Here is an 18,096-nt window from a genome sequence, read left to right as displayed (position 1 = left end):
CATTCGTCGGGGGGAGGTACTGTGACGTTCTGGGTTCTCTAGCTGCTGCCTGAGAACCACTCACCATTCTGTCACCTGTCACTTGTCTCCCATGTCACTTGTCTCCCCTGTCACTTATTGTCTGGGTTCCCTGATTGGCTGTCACTGTGGTGCGTGTGGTATGCTTGGTATGTGGACCAACTTAACCCCTGTCTCCCTGTGTTCTAGTCGTCGGCCCTTCACATTCCCACCAGCGGTAGCGCGGTACACGGCGGTACCACTGGACTTGGACTTTGCTGTTGCTTCCTGTTATCCTTTTGTCTACTAGACGCTCGGCGTCAGTGTTGCCCTATTCGTATTTGCTCTAGGTGTTCTGTTCTTCTAAGAACCACTGTTAACGAGCAAATAAATCTCTGCCTCTGTTTATTCCTCCACAACTGGAACCTTACCTGCTCCGTCGTAACACAAATCTACTCTTTCCAATGGCAGAGTTCAATTTGGATTTAGTATTACCAGGTGTGCAGCAAGAACCGTGAATGAAATCTACTGTAAGTACAGTTATTTCTTTATAATGGAAACTGCTCCGCCATTTTGTATCGATTTGCAATGCAGATTTTTTACTAAACGTTCACAGAAGGTAGACAAACTAACTCTGCGCCAATAACGTTCAGTTTTGTGGAAGATAATCCCGAAAAATAACAGAATCTTCCATCTACAGTACTTAGGTATGTATTTTTAGGTGGATTTTCTGAAAATAGGGCTAGGGCTTAACAGGTTAATGATGATTTAATGCATTTTTGTTGATTGTTTTAAGCATTCATTTTTGTTTGGTTTGTGCTGTTAGTCATGATATAATTACTTTAGATTTTTATTGAATTGATTCACTTCACTTCAAGTGCAGGGAGGAACTGTACACCAATCGCAACCATTTCAAGCATCCACTGCCCCCCCCCCCTATATGGTGAAAAGGTTATTATTGTATGTTGAGTTAATGAACTCATCGCTTGAACGAGTGCACAACTCAAAGAAACAGCAGACCTATGAACACACACACACACGCACACATAAACGCACACACACACACATGCACACACACATAAACACGCAGACACACACACAGACATACAGAAGGGCTTTACCTTGCCAAAGCTGCCCTTGCCGAGCACTATGAGGAAGTTGAAGTCGGAGAGCTTCATGCGGTCTCGGTTGCCGTTAGAGTCGAAGCGGCTGGCGTTGGCAGCGGCATCCGTGTTCTTAGTCGGACCGATCTTGGCCCTCTGCACGGGGGAGAGAGGGACGACACGACACCGGGAGGACACATGAGAACAAGGCTTTCATGCTCCCATAAGACCCTGGTCCTCACTTATGTGGCAAATAGTTTCTAATCATGTGAAATAACATAAAGGATGGGAGGAGAAGAAAAGAAGATATGAAGCAGATTCTAATCCACGTCATGATCAGCACATCACATGCACTACAGCCCTCTTATCCATTGTGCTGTATTGAGCTGTATTGTGCAGTAACTGCTTCTCTCAAGGAGCTGTCTTCAAAACTGTCACATGAACCATCCTCCTCTCCCTCAAGTGTGTCTCTGTGTGTGTGTGTGTGTGTGTGTGTGTGTGTGTGTGTGTGTGTGTGTGTGTGTGTGTGTGTGTGTGTGTGTGTGTGTGTGTGTGTGTGTGTGTGTGTGTGTGTGTGTGTGTGTCTCTCTGTGTGTGTCTGTGTGTGTGTGTATGTGTACAACAGTATGTCAGTATGTTTGTGCATGAATGTGTGTGCCTGTCTCTATGTTTGTATATGTGTGTGTGTATGCCGGTATGCATCCGTCTGTGTGTGTGTGTGAGAGAGAGAGAGAGAGAGAGAGAGAGAGAGAGAGAGAGAGAGAGAGAGAGAGATAATGCTGTATGCGGACATGCATGTTTGTTCGTTTGTGCGTGTGCGTGTGTGTGTGTGTGTGTGTGTGTGTGTGTGTGTGTGTGGCAATGTGTGTCGGTGATGCCAACCGGGACAGTACTCCTCTCAGCTCATCAATGGATAAAATGCTCTATCCATCTCCATCTGTTCTGACACACACACACACACACACACACGTGTTATATGTATATACTTGCGAGGACTAGTGAATATATTCAATCCCTAGTCCTTTACACCAACCCCTCATCGCATGCCTACGGTAACCTTAACCCTTCCCCTTTACCTTGACCCTGATTCTAACCCTTAATGTAACCCCTAATATGGCCTTGAAAAATGTCCTAAATAACAGATTCAGCTCATCCTTGTGGACACTTGGTCCTCACAAGGATAGAAGAAAAAAGAGTACACACACATATGGACACACACAAACGCACGCACACACACAGAGACAGAGGTCGGGGTATTTGTGAGCAGCAGAGCGTGCTAGAGGTGATGCTCTCTCCAGACACAACCTTCAGAGAATAACAGTACTCTGTCTTCCTTTCTCGCTCACCGTCTTCTCTCTCTCTGTTCTCTCTCTTCTGTCTCTCTACCCTCCCCTAACTCTTAGCTATACCCTGCTCTCTTTCTCACCCCCCCCCCTATATCTATATCTAATCTAGCTTCAATCTAGAGAGAGCAGACAGACATGTGTGGTATTTCCATTAAAACAGGTGGGTGGAAGAGGTGGGAGAACATTTAGATTGAGAGAGGTAGAGAGAGACACAGAGAGACAATTTAGATTGAGAGAGGTAGAGAGACACAGAGAGGACATTTAGATTGAGAGAGGTAGAGAGACACAGAGAGGTCATTTAGATTGAGAGAGGTAGAGAGACACAGAGAGGACATTTAGATTGAGAGAGGTAGAGAGAGACAGAGAGAACATTTAGATTGAGAGAGGTAGAGAGAGAGACACAGAGAGTCCATTTAGATTGAGAGAGGTAGAGAGACACAGAGAGGACATTTAGATTGAGAGGTAGAGAGACACAGAGGACATTTAGATTGAGAGGTAGAGAGACACAGAGAGGACATTTAGATTGAGAGGTAGAGAGACACAGATAGAACATTTAGATGGAGAGAGGTAGAGAGAGACACAGATAGAACATTTAGATGGAGAGGTAGAGAGAGACACAGATAGAACATTTAGATGGAGAGAGGTAGAGAGAGACACAGATAGAACATTTAGATGGAGAGAGGTAGACAGAGGTAGAGAGAAACAGAAAGATAGATAGAGAGAGGCACGGGAACAGAGGTAGAGAAAGGCAGAGGGAGAGAGGTAGAGACACAGACAGATGTAGAGAGAGACAGAGGGAGATAGATAGACACACAGAAACAGAGGTAGAGAGACAGAGTGAAAGACATAGAGACATATATATGTAGAGACATTTAGAGAAAGAGACATACAGTAGAGAGATAGAGAGAGAGAGGGACTGCTGTATATTTCCAATCTTAATGATAACAGGTACTTTGAGGATATACAGTATTTGTTTTCTTCTCCCTCCTCATCTCCCTCAGAATAACACTTTAGCATGACTGTGGGGCGAATTCACAAAGAATGGATTGTGCGGTGGTAATAGCACCCTTAACTCAATCAGCGCCAGGGGTCGGGGCGCCAGGGGGCGCTAGAACGCCATCGTTTTAATCAATGGGGAGACTGCGAGATTTGCGAGTGGTTAAAATATATCTTATATTATAGCTATGGGTCTAATACACCCGTCGATAGTTAGTGAGTTGCTTCCAGTCAACATGCACAAAACAGATTGTTTTTTCATCCGTACATTTCCGTTTTACACCATTTTGAATATGAGTATAGTTTGTGATTCTTAGTAATCCCAGGAAAAGACTCAACGCTAGATTATGATTATTATCCTTCCTCGTGCATACATGAAATGGCCCTCGTAGGGGGGGGGGTAGCATCGCAGATGTAACGTTTGTAAACGCTTGTCCTGCAGGAGTATTTAAACCCCGCCTGCACGGCTCAGATCGGCCCAGAAAAGAAACTACACCATTTCTAATAGAGTGCAATACCGGCTGGAAGGCGTAGGCGGCGGTATTTGCCCTTTTGCGAGCTCAGACCCATTCCCAATGATAACATCAGGCTGGATGGATGAAAAATTTATGGATATAGCTAATAAAAGAAATAACGATTAAAACCCGAGTTTTCTCGTGATTGACGCTGAGCGGTTGGCGAGTTAACCCGACTTTTCTCGTGACTGGCGCAGAATGAGTTAAGGCGAGACACCCCAGGTGAATAGGCAAAACTAATATTTGAATAGATATCACTATGAAACTTTCCCAGTTTGTTATGCACATAACAACTAAGAAAAAATTTATTGCAAGTTTGTGAGATCTGAGATCTTATGTTTATATATGCAAAATAGGCGTTACCTAATTAAATATGCACTAATTTGCATATGACATTAGGGTATAAATACCAACATTGGATGATGCCAGATTAAAAACATTTGTTTCATTATGTTGACACTAGGGCTGTCCCCGACTAAGGATTTGGATGGTCGACTAGGATTGGTAAAAATTTGCCGTTAGTCGACTATTGGTCGACTTAAAAAAATAAAAATAAAAAGTATAATATTTAAAAAAAATTAATTATTTGTTATCATTCCATTTGGGCTGTGGGGGGTGCTTAATGTCTGAAGGAGTCGACTGAAGGCTTCTTGTCCTCTGCAAAAGCATGCAATTGGTCCACTGATGGATACATCTTGATATTATTTGTCTAGTCTAGTGTGTTCATTAGATGGGTGAAATCCTCTTTCAGTGCCTCTGTGCCTGTTTTCTTAGGCAGTTAGCCTCTGGTATACGTGTCATTAGCGTTAGCCACGCTTCTAGGCCTCTTTTCTTTTGGAAAGAATGATAAAAAAAATTTTAATAATATTATTTTACTTTTTACTTTTTTTTTAAATTATATTCGACTAAGAGGTTGGCCAGTCGACTACGGCTCCTTTCGACCGATTAGTCGACTAATCGCTGAATATGGGTCAGCCCTAGTTGACACATAACAGTGAACTTTGTCCAGAAGGGATTGTGGCTTTTTGTCTTTTTATCATCCCATAAATCAGGAAATGCTGTCTACAGTCATAAAAAAAATTCGCCATTTTTTTTTATAAATGTACTATAAATCAGGCTATGAATGATATATCAACAAACCCCTCTGGACAAAGATGCAGGGTAGGGGAGAACGGGGGACATTGTCACACAGGTAGGTTGTCACATTCATTATATTTCACCACCAGAGGGTCCTGTCTCCCATATTTTGGTATTTAAATGTCCAGAATTGGAGTCAGAGTTCACCTACATTGTCATCTTTGGAGTGAAACAGCTGAACTTGAGGTGAGAGGACTTTTTGTGTTTTTCATGTCCATTTGTAAATATTCCGCTCCTCAGTATTTTTCTTCTAGGCTTTTACACAATTGGTTTATAATGAAACAATTATTACCCTTAAAAAGTGTGAAGGGATAGCTATAGTTTAGATTGTTGTTAGCTAGCTAACTAGTTGTTAGATGGCTGTTAGCCTTGATGCTATCAAGACATTCCAGTTGGGGTTGGTAGTCACATTTTATTTGGGGTTGGTTGTCACATGTTGTGTAGGCTATTATTGTTAGGCCGATTTATTGTGTTCTTATTTTGTTATATAAGATGGCCTAAAGATGTGTTTCCTGATCGCATCACGCTGGTTTCAACCAGAAAAAATTTGCAGGAAGGTTTGGTCTCTTACATATCTCGATGTGATTTATCAAGAAATATCTACAGCAAGAATTCTGGGTCTCAACGAATCCAAAATGTCAATGTGGTTAGAAGTGGTGGAGAGAATAAAAGCTAGCTTATAATGGTAGTGTCTGGTTAGAGTGAGGGATAATGGAGGTACTATCCAAGGAGGGGTCCGGGAGGGGGGGGTTCGAGCTGGAGCATATGTGTGTAGGGTTTTAGAAAATAGGTATTAGGGGTATATCCTGTATAAGGCATTTGTATAATTGGTAATTTCGTTGGATATACACTATATACGTTAAAATATTATTATAGACTTTTTTTAGTTTTCTGTTTCTGTACTTGCATGTAATTTTAGCCACCTTGTCTGTTAGTTTCATTATGCATTATGTGTTGAGTACTGACTTTTAATAATTTTTGTTTTGCAATAATAAAAAAAAAAAAAAAAAAAAAAATGTGTTTCCTGTTTATGTTCATGTTAACACTTTGGTTGCCTAAGGTTAAATTAATGATATACCATAGATTGCCAGTGCTATTTGTCTATGGAGAAAGTCCCCTTCTTTGCAGGGCTATAACTTTTTAAATTCTATTGCTACATTGCCATTATTAGGGCCCATTCAAAGTCCTATATGTATTGTTCATTGTGTAGCAACGTTAAACTTTTTCATTCACATATTCATAGTAAAGTATGGTCTAATGTATAAGTATGTTTTCATCTCTTTCTGCAGCTTTCTCCAGAACGTGATATATAGCCCCAAATGCATTATATTGATGATGAAATACAGTTTGATGGCAATCAGCGCGATATAAAAAATTCCAACTAGACGTACTTCTAGAAGTTACTACACGTCATCTGATGTTGACCGGATGGGCGAGGGGGCGTTTATAATTCCGTGGGCAGCGTTATACCAATCATCTAATGTGGGTCAAATGTTGATAATATCAGTTATTATCGAAGACGGTAACGTTACACGCTGAAACTCACCCCAGTCTCCGCGCGCCGTTGGGCGATCATCGTCGAGTAGAAATTTTTATCATTATGGGATATATTATTACCCGGTCCATCTCCAGCTTGTATAATGGTATATACGTCCAAATCATGTTGTTTATCGAGTTATTGGCAATCGATCGCTATGTAGTGTGACGAGCTAGAGTGCCGGAACCTATCCCGAGTGCCCGGAAGTAATATGGCTGACCAGCAAAACCTCTACTGCGCTTCCTGTTAAGCGGTTGCGCCGATCGGCCACCAGATGGCGCTCCTGAACCGCCAGAGAGCTCAGTGGGTCCTGCTGGTGGATCTCAGGCCAGCGGAGGGACATTATGAATCCGATCGCAGATTTTTGAAATATTGATATAAGGACGCTGTACAGCGTCCCCCGGCAACTTTAGCATGGCCAGGAAAGACGTCTAAAGACGGGTCCCGGCAGTCAAAGTGTTAAGATGCATTAAGTTATGTATTTGTCAACTTGTCAATGCAATTCAACTTTCAAATTTTGTTCTGCCTTCTTGTCTTCTTTTTAAGATGTTTCCCATTAAAATACATGGTGACAACCAACCCCATAGTGTGTGACAACCATCCCCATGATGGGGTTGGTTGTCACAATGTGTCAGAGTGTCTTTGATAGGTGATTAACTCTTTGTTACAATACGTTGGAAAATGAGAGGGATACACATTACAAGCCAACATCTTAAGCTTCAATTTAATGTAGGAATGACTATTAATAATAATAATATCTTGAATTTATATAGCGCCTTTCAGGAGACCCAAGGCGCTTAACAGCTAAGGGAGGGGGACAGGGAACAACGTAAGAACAAAATATTAATCAAAAGGAAAGAAAAGAAAGAAAACAAAAGAAAAATGGGGAAATCAGGCAGAGTCATTTACAAATTTGGTGAAAAGGTGGGTTTTGAGTTGGGATTTGAAAGAGTGCAGGGATGTAGCACTACGGATGTTTGGAGGGAGGGAGTTCCAGAGGGTGGGTGCGGCCACAGAGAAGGCTCTGGGACCAACAGTCCGCATGTTGGTGGTGGGGATGGAGAGGAGACTGGAGTCAGAGGACTGCAGCCTCCGAGGCGGAATGTAGGGATGGAGTAGGTCCGCTAGGTACTGGGGGGCAAGGGAGTGAAGGGCTTTGTAGGTGATGAGGAGGATCTTGAAATTGATGCAGGACTTGACTGGAAGCCAGTGGAGGTGGATGAGGGTGGGGGTGATGTGGTGCCAGGACTTGGTGCGGGTGAGAACCCTGGCAGCAAAATCAACCAAAGAAATTATATTTGCCTATTCACCTGGGGTGTCTCACCTTAAGTGGGCACGTTTAGCGGGGGCCCTTCCTACTACATCACACTACCGGTATACCCAAGCTGGTCTCCCAGAAAGACCATCACATTACCAGCTTAGTGAACATCACTTCTTATGCTGGCCTTCTCTGTATACTACACATTCACAAGAAAATATTTGGAGAGAATGCATTCTCATTTTGTGCACCAAAATTGTGGAATGCACTGCCAGCTTTCATTTCATTTTCATCAGGGTTGCAACCTCAGCAAACATTTTCAAATCAACACTCAAAACTCATTGTTCCAATGCTTTTCTTCCCTGATATGCTGCTATGTTTTCTCTTGTCATCCCTTACCCTAACCTGGATGCTGCTATGTTTTCTCCTGTATTTAGTATCCTTAGTATTTTAGTACACCACTATGTCCTGTGTATCTTGTGTATTTGCACCATAGTATATGTATGACTGTTGCTATGTTGCCACTTACCCTATATCATTTTAGTATTTATATTTCAGTACTGTGTACCTTGTGTAGGCTACCTAGTGTATAGTTACTACCTTCTGTATCATTGCTGCTTGTAACGTGTTGTAACCAGGGGCACCATTGTAAATGAGACCTTGGTCTCAATGGGTTTCCACTGGATAAATAAATGTTAAATAAAAATATTTAAATATGAATACATTAATAATTTCTGTATATCTTTGAATGTCAGTTGATGAATACATGTATATTATGCAAACTAATACATACAGAAGGACATAGAATATGTCAATACTAAATAAACTAAATAAATAATCTGGCAACCCACATTCGGTCCATCCACATGTGCACACATAGTGCTTGGTAAGCTGTATGCCCCTCAAGCCCCGCCCAGAAATTGGTTCTCCGGTTCTGCAGGAAACCCTGTTGCGTGGATGAGATACTAGCGCAAACACGCCCATAGGTGTGCAGTTTGCTCCTGATTTGCTCCAGCGCAGTTTGCTCGTGGAGCAGTCTGCACCTGCCAGCACTGTTGGCAGATATCAGGAAGGCAATTTCTTTCAAGACCTTTCTGATTCACCGCAAATCTGCCCCTCAATTAATAGCACAGCAGGGGAGCATAATCCCACGGGACAATGCATTGGGAACTTGTGTCCCACAACGAGACCTACCCCCGTGAATATTATTGCACGGATCGGAATATGGGCGTGTGCGTGGGAGCTTGAGCAAAATCACCCATATTTTTACATGTCGCATGCGGCACTTTGCTCTCGTCTGCCGGCTCATTGCAAAGTTGAATACAATATTTAAATAATAAATAAGATTGCATGGGATCTCTGGGTGGTTGGCTCAATATCATCCTTGATTTCATAGAGTAGATCAAGAATTACTTGGGGTGGCAACCTGTGTCTCCAGTTGATTTCAGTCTCGCCTAAATCAAAAAGTGATATTCTCATTAGAAATATTCTTTCATTAGTACATGCATGCCTTCGCCTGGCAATGATTACTGCTGCCATGATCACCCGAGACGCTGGCAATGACGCCCCTTTATAGATGCGCTTAGTTATCACTTCTAGTTATCAGATTTCTGAAGACTTTAAGAGCGTCGCTTTAACTGTGCGGTGCAATTTGCGCCGGCCGTTGTGAATAGTTTTTGTGTTTTTGGACACATTTGCATAGAAAGGGGAACATGTTCTGCCCATATGACCTCATTTAAATACGCACAAATAGCACCGGACACAATGCTGATGGAACGCAGTTACCGCCTCATTTCACCCGTTGCACCTCCTCTGTGAATAGCAAACTGTGTTTCAGAGCTATTTGCCCCAGCATAGGGTCAGAAAAAGCTGTTCACCCCTGTGTGTGTGTGTGTGTGTGTGTGTGTGTGTGTGTGTGTGTGTGTGTGTGTGTGTGTGTGTGTGTGTGTGTGTGTGTGTGTGTGTGTGTGTTTGTGTGAGTACGTGCATCATAAATTATTTATTACTGTGAGTTTGTGTGGCTTGTGTTTGTGTGGTTGTGTGTGTTTGTGTGTACGCCTGCGCATAAGTGTGTACAGATGGGGTGAAACAGAGGGATGCAGGTCATGTTACACAAGTATCTCTTTTTCTCCATCTCTCTTTCTCTCTCTCCTCTCTCTTTCTTTCTCGGTCTGGCTTTCACGCATATCTCTGATAGCTTTGCCCTAGAGGTTGCGTGACATGCATATGTGTGCGTGTGTGTGTGTGTGTGTGTGTGTGTGTGTGTGTGTGTGTGTGTGTGTGTGTGTGTGTGTGATAGCTGGCCCCAGGAGACTATGTCTGAGGAGACGGTTTCACTGTGACCTTGAGGATAGAGACACAGAGAGAGGGGGAGAGAGAGATAGAGATACATATATATATATATATATATAGAGACACAGAGAGAGAGAGAGAGAGAGAGAGAGAGAGAGAGAGAGAGAGAGAGAGAGAGAGAGAGAGAGAGAGAGAGAGGGGGACATATATATATAGAGAGAGAGAGACACAGAGAGAGAGAGGAGAGAGAGAGAGAGAGAGAGAGAGAGAGAGAGAGAGAGAGAGAGAGGGGGGGGGGGGTTATATATACATACACAGAGAGACAGCAAGAGGGGGAGAGATACATACAGAGATACAGACAGAGAGACAGACAGACAGACAGACAGACAGACAGACAGACAGACAGACAGACAGACAGACAGACAGACAGACAGACAGACAGACAGACAGAGAGACAGGGAGAGAGAGAGAGATGGAGGGGGTGTGTCGGCCATTGAAGGTTAGGAGAGAACATTTTAAGAAGAGGGAGGGGATGGTGGAGGAGAGAGGTGGGTTCAGGGAGGTGGAGGTAGGATGGTGTATAATGGTGTATAATAATTTGTTTTTATCAACCTGCCTGTGAAGCACTTTGGTGCCAGCTGCCGCTGCTTGGAAATGTGCTATATAAATAAAATTGACTTGACTTGACTTGGTGGCGGGAGGATGGTGGAGGAAGGTGGAAGGAGGTGGAGGGAGGATGGTGGAGGGAGGTGGGGTCAGGGAGGATGATTGGGGAAGGGAGGTGGGGTCAGGGAGGTGGGGAGGTGAAGTGATGCTATACGGATGTAACGTTAGTTACAGAAACCAGTGTGAACATCAACTAAATTACATTATGATTATGTCTTGAAAATACCACCAGGTCATCAATCAGTTTATAACAAAAGTGACATGTGCAGTACACTCCTCTTCATCGGACTCTGCCTCAACCAGTCTATGTCTGGGGGTAATTTTGAACTGCTCTGCCTCAACCAGTCTACGTCTGGGGGTAGTTTTGAACCGCTCTGCCTCAGCCGGTCTACGTCTGGGGGTAATTTTGAACCGCTCTGCCTCAGCCGGTCTACGTCTGGGGGTAGTTTTGAACCGCTCTGCCTCAGCCGGTCTATGTCTGGGGGTAGTTTTGAACCGCTCTGCCTCAGCCGGTCTATGTCTGGGGGTAGTTTTGAACCGCTCTGCCGGTCTATGTCTGGGGGTAGTTTTGAACTGCCCGCTGGTCCATTCAACACGGATTGGTGTTGGCAGTCGGTCAGCTCTGGGCCAAAGCTAGCCTTGCTTTTCACGCGGACTCCACTGTCAAGTGTGCGTTTGTGATGCTCTTCAATCAGCCAAGCTCAGACTAATCTCTGACCGTGGCTGGCTCTACCTACCTGGGTCTACCTGGCTCTACCTTCCTCTACCTGGCTCTACCTTCCTCTACCTGGCTCTACCTACCTCTACCTGGCTCTACCTGGCTCTACCTTCCTCTACCTGGCTCTACCTACCTCTACCTGGCTCTACCTTCCTCTACCTGGCTCTACCTGGCTCTACCTCCCTCTACCTGGCTCTACCTGGCTCTACCTGGCTCTACCTGGCTCTACCTTCCTCTACCTGGCTCTACCTACCTCTACCTGGCTCTACCTACCTCTACCTGGCTCTACCTAGCTCTACCTCCCTCTACCTGGCTCTACCTGGCTCTACCTGGCTCTACCTGGCTCTACCTGGCTCTACCTGGCTTTACCTTCCTCTACCTGGCTCTACCTGCCTCTACCTCCCTCTACCTGGCTCTACCTGGCTTTACCTGCCTCCACCTTCCTCTACCTGGCTCTACCTTCCTCTACCTGGCTCTACCTGGCTCTACCTGGCTCTATCTGCCTCTACCTGCCTCTACCTGGCTCTACTTTGCTCTACCTTCCTCTACCTGGCTCTACCCGGCTCTCCCTTCCTCTACCTGGCTCTACCTGGCTCTATCTTCCTCTACCTGCCTCTACCTGGCTCTACCTTCCTCTACCTGGCTCTACCTGGCTCTACCTTCCTCTACCTGGCTCTACCTTCCTCTACTCTACCTCCCTCTACCTGGCTCTACCTTCCTCTACCTGGCTCTACTTGGCTCTACCTTCCTCTACCTGGCTCTACCTGGCTCTACCTGGCTCTACCCGGCTCTACCTTCCTCTACTCTACCTTCCTCTACCTGGCTCTACCTTCCTCTACCTGGCTCTACCTTCCTCTACCTGGCTCTACCTGCCTCTACCTGGCTCTACCTTCCTCTACCTGCCTCTACCTGGCTCTACCTGGCTCTACCTTCCTCTACCTGGCTCTACCTGCCTCTACCTGGCTCTACCTTCCTCTACCTGGCTCTACCTTCCTCTACCTGGCTCTACCTGGCTCTACCCGGCTCTATATTCCTCTACCTGGCTCTATCTTCCTCTACATGGCTCTATCTTCCTCTACCTGGCTCTACCTGGCTCTACCTTCCTCTACCTGGCTCTACCTTCCTCTACCTGGCTCTACCTGGCTCTACCCGGCTCTACCTGCCTCTACCTGGCTCTACCTTCCTCTACCTGGCTCTACCTGCCTCTACCTGGCTCTATCTTCCTCTACATGGCTCTATCTTCCTCTACCTGGCTCTACTTGGCTTTACCTGGCTCTACCCGGCTCTATCTTCCTCTACCTGGCTCTACCCGGCTCTACCTTCCTCTACCTGGCTCTACCTTCCTCTACCTGGCTCTACCTACCTCTACCTGGCTCTACCTGGCTCTACCTTCCTCTACCTGGCTCTACCTACCTCTACCTGGCTCTACCTTCCTCTACCTGGCTCTACCTGGCTCTACCTCCCTCTACCTGGCTCTACCTGGCTCTACCTGGCTCTACCTGGCTCTACCTTCCTCTACCTGGCTCTACCTACCTCTACCTGGCTCTACCTACCTCTACCTGGCTCTACCTAGCTCTACCTCCCTCTACCTGGCTCTACCTGGCTCTACCTGGCTCTACCTGGCTCTACCTGGCTTTACCTTCCTCTACCTGGCTCTACCTGCCTCTACCTCCCTCTACCTGGCTCTACCTGGCTTTACCTGCCTCCACCTTCCTCTACCTGGCTCTACCTTCCTCTACCTGGCTCTACCTGGCTCTACCTGGCTCTATCTGCCTCTACCTGCCTCTACCTGGCTCTACTTTGCTCTACCTTCCTCTACCTGGCTCTACCCGGCTCTACCTTCCTCTACCTGGCTCTACCTGGCTCTATCTTCCTCTACCTGCCTCTACCTGGCTCTACCTTCCTCTACCTGGCTCTACCTGGCTCTACCTTCCTCTACCTGGCTCTACCTTCCTCTACTCTACCTCCCTCTACCTGGCTCTACCTTCCTCTACCTGGCTCTACCTTCCTCTACCTGGCTCTACTTGGCTCTACCCCCCTCTACCTGGCTCTACCTGGCTCTACCTGGCTCTACCCGGCTCTACCTTCCTCTACTCTACCTTCCTCTACCTGGCTCTACCTTCCTCTACCTGGCTCTACCTTCCTCTACCTGCCTCTACCTGCCTCTACCTGGCTCTACCTTCCTCTACCTGCCTCTACCTGGCTCTACCTGGCTCTCCCTTCCTCTACCTGGCTCTACCTGCCTCTACCTGGCTCTACCTTCCTCTACCTGGCTCTACCTTCCTCTACCTGGCTCTACCTGGCTCTACCCGGCTCTATATTCCTCTACCTGGCTCTATCTTCCTCTACATGGCTCTATCTTCCTCTACCTGGCTCTACCTGGCTCTACCTTCCTCTACCTGGCTCTACCTTCCTCTACCTGGCTCTACCTGGCTCTACCTGCCTCTACCTGGCTCTACCTTCCTCTACCTGGCTCTACCTGCCTCTACCTGGCTCTATCTTCCTCTACATGGCTCTATCTTCCTCTACCTGGCTCTACTTGGCTTTACCTGGCTCTACCCGGCTCTATCTTCCTCTACCTGGCTCTACCCGGCTCTATCTTCCTCTACCTGGCTCTACCTGGCTCTACCTCCCTCTACCTGGCTCTACCTGGCTCTATCTTCCTCTACCTGGCTCTACCTGCCTCTATCTTCCTCTACCTGGCTCTACCCGGCTCTATCTTCCTCTACCTGCCTTTACCTGCCTCTACCTGGCTCTACCTACCTCTACCTGGCTCTATCTGCCTCTACCTCCCTCTACCTTCCTCTACCTGGCTCTACCTACTGTACCTCTACCTGACTCTACCTCCCTCTACCTGGCTCTACCTGGCTCTACCTGGCTCTATCTTCCTCTACCTCCCTCTACCTTCCTCTACCTGGCTCTACCTACCTCTACCTGACTCTACCTCCCTCTACCTGGCTCTATCTGCCTCTACCTGGCTCTATCTTCCTCTACCTGGCTCTACCTTCCTCGACCCGGCTCTACCTCCCTCTACCTGGCTCTACCTGGCTCTACCTGGCTCTACCTCCCTCTACCTGGCTCTACCTGGCTCTACCTCCCTCTACCTGGCTCTACCTGGCTCTACCTGGCTCTACCTGGCTCTACCTGGCTCTACCTGCCTCTACCTGGCTCTACCTCCTCTACCTGGCTCTACCTGGCTCTACCTGCCTCTACCCGGCTCTACCTGGCTCTACCTGGCTCTATCTTCCTCTACCTGGCTCTACCTTCCTCTACCTGGCTCTACCTGCCTCTACCTGCCTCTACCTGCCTCTACCTGGCTCTACCTCCCTCTACATCCCTCTACCTTCCTCTACCTGGCTCTACCTTCCTCTACCTGGCTCTACCTACCTCTACCTGACTCTACCTACCTCTACCTGGCTCTATCTGCCTCTACCTGGCTCTACCTACCTCTACCTGACTCTACCTACCTCTACCTGGCTCTACCTTCCTCTACCTGGCTCTACCTACCTCTACCTGGCTCTATCTGCCTCTACCTGGCTCTACCTTCCTCGACCCGGCTCTACCTTCCTCTACCTCCCTCTACCTGGCTCTACCTTCCTCTACCTGGCTCTACCTTCCTCTACCTGGCTCTACCTGGCTCTACCTGGCTCTACCTTCCTCTACCTGGCTCTACCTGACTCTACCTGGCTCTACCCACTTTACCTGGCTCTACCTTCCTCTACCTGGCTCTACCTCCCTCTACCTGGCTCTACCTCCCTCTACCTGGCTCTACCTGACTCTACCTCCCTCTACCTGGCTCTACCTTCCTCTACCTGGCTCTACCTGGCTCTACCTGCCTCTACCTGGCTCTACCTGCCTCTACCTGGCTCTACCTGCCTCTACCTGGCTCTACCTGGCTCTACCTGGCTCTACCTGGCTCTACCTGCCTCTACCTCCCTCTACCTGGCTCTACCTTCCTCTACCTGGCTCTACCTCCCTCTACCTTCCTCTACCTGGCTCTACCTGCCTCTACCTGGCTCTACCTGGCTCTACCTGCCTCTACCTCCCTCTACCTTCCTCTACCTGGCTCTACCTCCCTCTACCATCCTCTACCTGGCTCTACCTTCCTCTACCTTCCTCTACCTGGCTCTACCTGCCTCTACCTGGCTCTACCTCCCTCTACCTGGCTCTACCTGCCTCTACCTGGCTCTACCTGCCTCTACCTGGCTCTACCTTCCTCTACCTGGCTCTACTGCCTCTACCTGGCTCTACCCCCTCTACCTGGCTCTACTTGCCTCTACCCACTCTACCTGGCTCTACCTGCCTCTACCTGCCTCTACCTCCCTCTACCTGGCTCTACCTCCCTCTACCTGGCTCGACCTGGCTCTACCTGGCTCTCAACAGTGAACATGTGTGCTAGTGTGTCACAGGTGATTGGAGGGGCGCCTTAAATTCCTTTCACACAAAACTCAATGGGAAATATGGGAAATTCAAATTGCTTATTTAAACTAGTAAGATTTTTAATTTTTTTTTAATACAGAATAACATCAATTATGAATCATTAACTTGCTCTGAGTGACGGCACTAAAGAATGTAGAGGGAAACTTCAGTTGCCTCTCACTATCCAGTTCAGCACCAGGGACAGCGCCCAGCTGCACACACACACACACACACACACACACACACACACACACACACACACACACACACACACACACACACACACACACACACACACACACACACACACACACACACACACACACACCACACACACACACACACACACACACACACACACACACACACACCACACACACACACACAGATGGCACTTCCGGACAAGCAGGCTCCACTACAGTACCTTTGTGTGATTGTATGAAGTCAAGCAACAGAATTATCTTTGAGTGTTGACAGGGAGGTTATGATAGCCATGTTACCTCAAACCAAATGGGATTCATTTGCGTTTCATGCATTTCGGTTCATCCCCTTAGAAACTGCCGGCTAATTACTTATTCAATTCCTTTGTATTATTATCAAATCATTTCATAGTATCAAGGCAGCCATAATGTTTGTAGTTTTGATTCATAGTGGTGTACAAAGAAATGGAGGGATGATAAGAGGAGAAGCGAAGAGGAGAAAAGGAACAGAGCAGTGCCGTCCCTCTCGTCTGCCAAATGTGCTAATGAGTGGGCCTACACACACACACACACAGAGGTCTGGATCCACAGCATGCCAGAGCGCATGGTATGTCTGCTTGCCAACCGCTAAGAGCTCACCCAGAGACTGTCTCACACACTAACACACTCTCCCTCTCTCACACACACACACACACACACACACACACACACACACACACACACACACACACACACACACACACACACACACACACACACACACACACACACACACAACACACACACACACACACACACACCACACACACACACACACACACACACACACACACACACACACACACACACACACACACACACGCCAGGCCATCAGAACATTGCACACTGATCTCTACACACACAAGCACACATGAACACTCACACCACACATCTGCACTCTCACACACAAACACACCACAGGTCACTTTAATCACATGAGAAGAGGTCACTTTAATGGAAAGGAAAAAGGTCACTTTAAAGGAAAAAAACAAAACATAACTGGATGTGTTTGTATAGTATAGTTAGGAATAGGATAGCATAGTGACATAGGGCAGAACTGTATATTGTATAGAAAGTGTACATAGGACTCATTGTCTTTTGTATTTTATCTTTATTTCTATCATGTATATTTTATTCTTATTTCTATTCTATTTTATTCTTTTATTCTATTATTAATGTATTATTATTTGTATTTTTGCACAATCAAAGCAGGCATGGACACCTTCATTTCACTATACAGTACGTCTTGTGTATGTATGTGATGAATAAACCTCTTGAATCTTGAATCTCACACACACACACACGCATGCACACCCACACACAAAGTCAGAACATACAAATGCATGTCTCTCACGCTCATATACCTCAAACTTCTGTCTCAGCTCCTCGTTGCCCTCCTCCCCCTCCGGAGCTACCGGGACGTTAAAATACTCCCCTTCTTCCTGAGACAAGAGTTTAAACCTGCAGAGAGAGAGAGAGAGAGAGAGAGAGAGAGAGAGAGAGAGAGAGAGAGAGAGAGAGAGAGAGAGAGAGAGAGAGAGAGAGAGAGAGAGAGAGAGAGATATAGAGACAGAGAGATATAGAGACACAGAGAGAGAGACAGAGAGAGAGAGACACACAGAGAGAGAGACACACAGAGAGAGATAGAAAGAGAGAGAGACAGAGAGAGAGCAATAGAGAGACAAAGAGAGAGAGAGAAGAGAGGGGGAGAGAGGTTTAATTAATGTACGATCACAATTACATTTTAGGCATTTGAGAGCAATTTAGAATAAATACAAGCAGTGCAATAAGTGAGCAGCTTTGAACACCTCCCCCACTAGGAGCACAGCGGAAGCAGGAGGCACGTTTGGGCAATGCGGTCCTCACACTGGAC

General features: G+C 46.6%; 1 protein-coding gene across 1 annotated transcript in view; it reads right to left on the bottom strand.

The window, feature by feature from the left end:
- LOC311240507 (protein kinase C beta type-like) overlaps nucleotides 1–18,096 on the bottom strand; it is a gene marked incomplete at its 5' end in the record, with an annotated part of 391,798 nt that overhangs the window by 91,513 nt on the left and 282,189 nt on the right. The window contains 2 exon segments of the mRNA XM_084329084.1: nucleotides 1,119–1,256; nucleotides 17,588–17,684. Coding sequence (XP_084185210.1) covers nucleotides 1,119–1,256; nucleotides 17,588–17,684 — 235 coding nt within the window.

The sequence above is a fragment of the Notolepis coatsorum genome, assembly GCF_963971535.1.
Source record: "Notolepis coatsorum genome assembly, chromosome: 14".
NCBI lineage: Eukaryota > Metazoa > Chordata > Actinopteri > Aulopiformes > Paralepididae > Notolepis > Notolepis coatsorum.
Note: the sequence above shows the minus strand (reverse complement) of the source record. Positions and strands in the feature narration are given on the sequence as shown.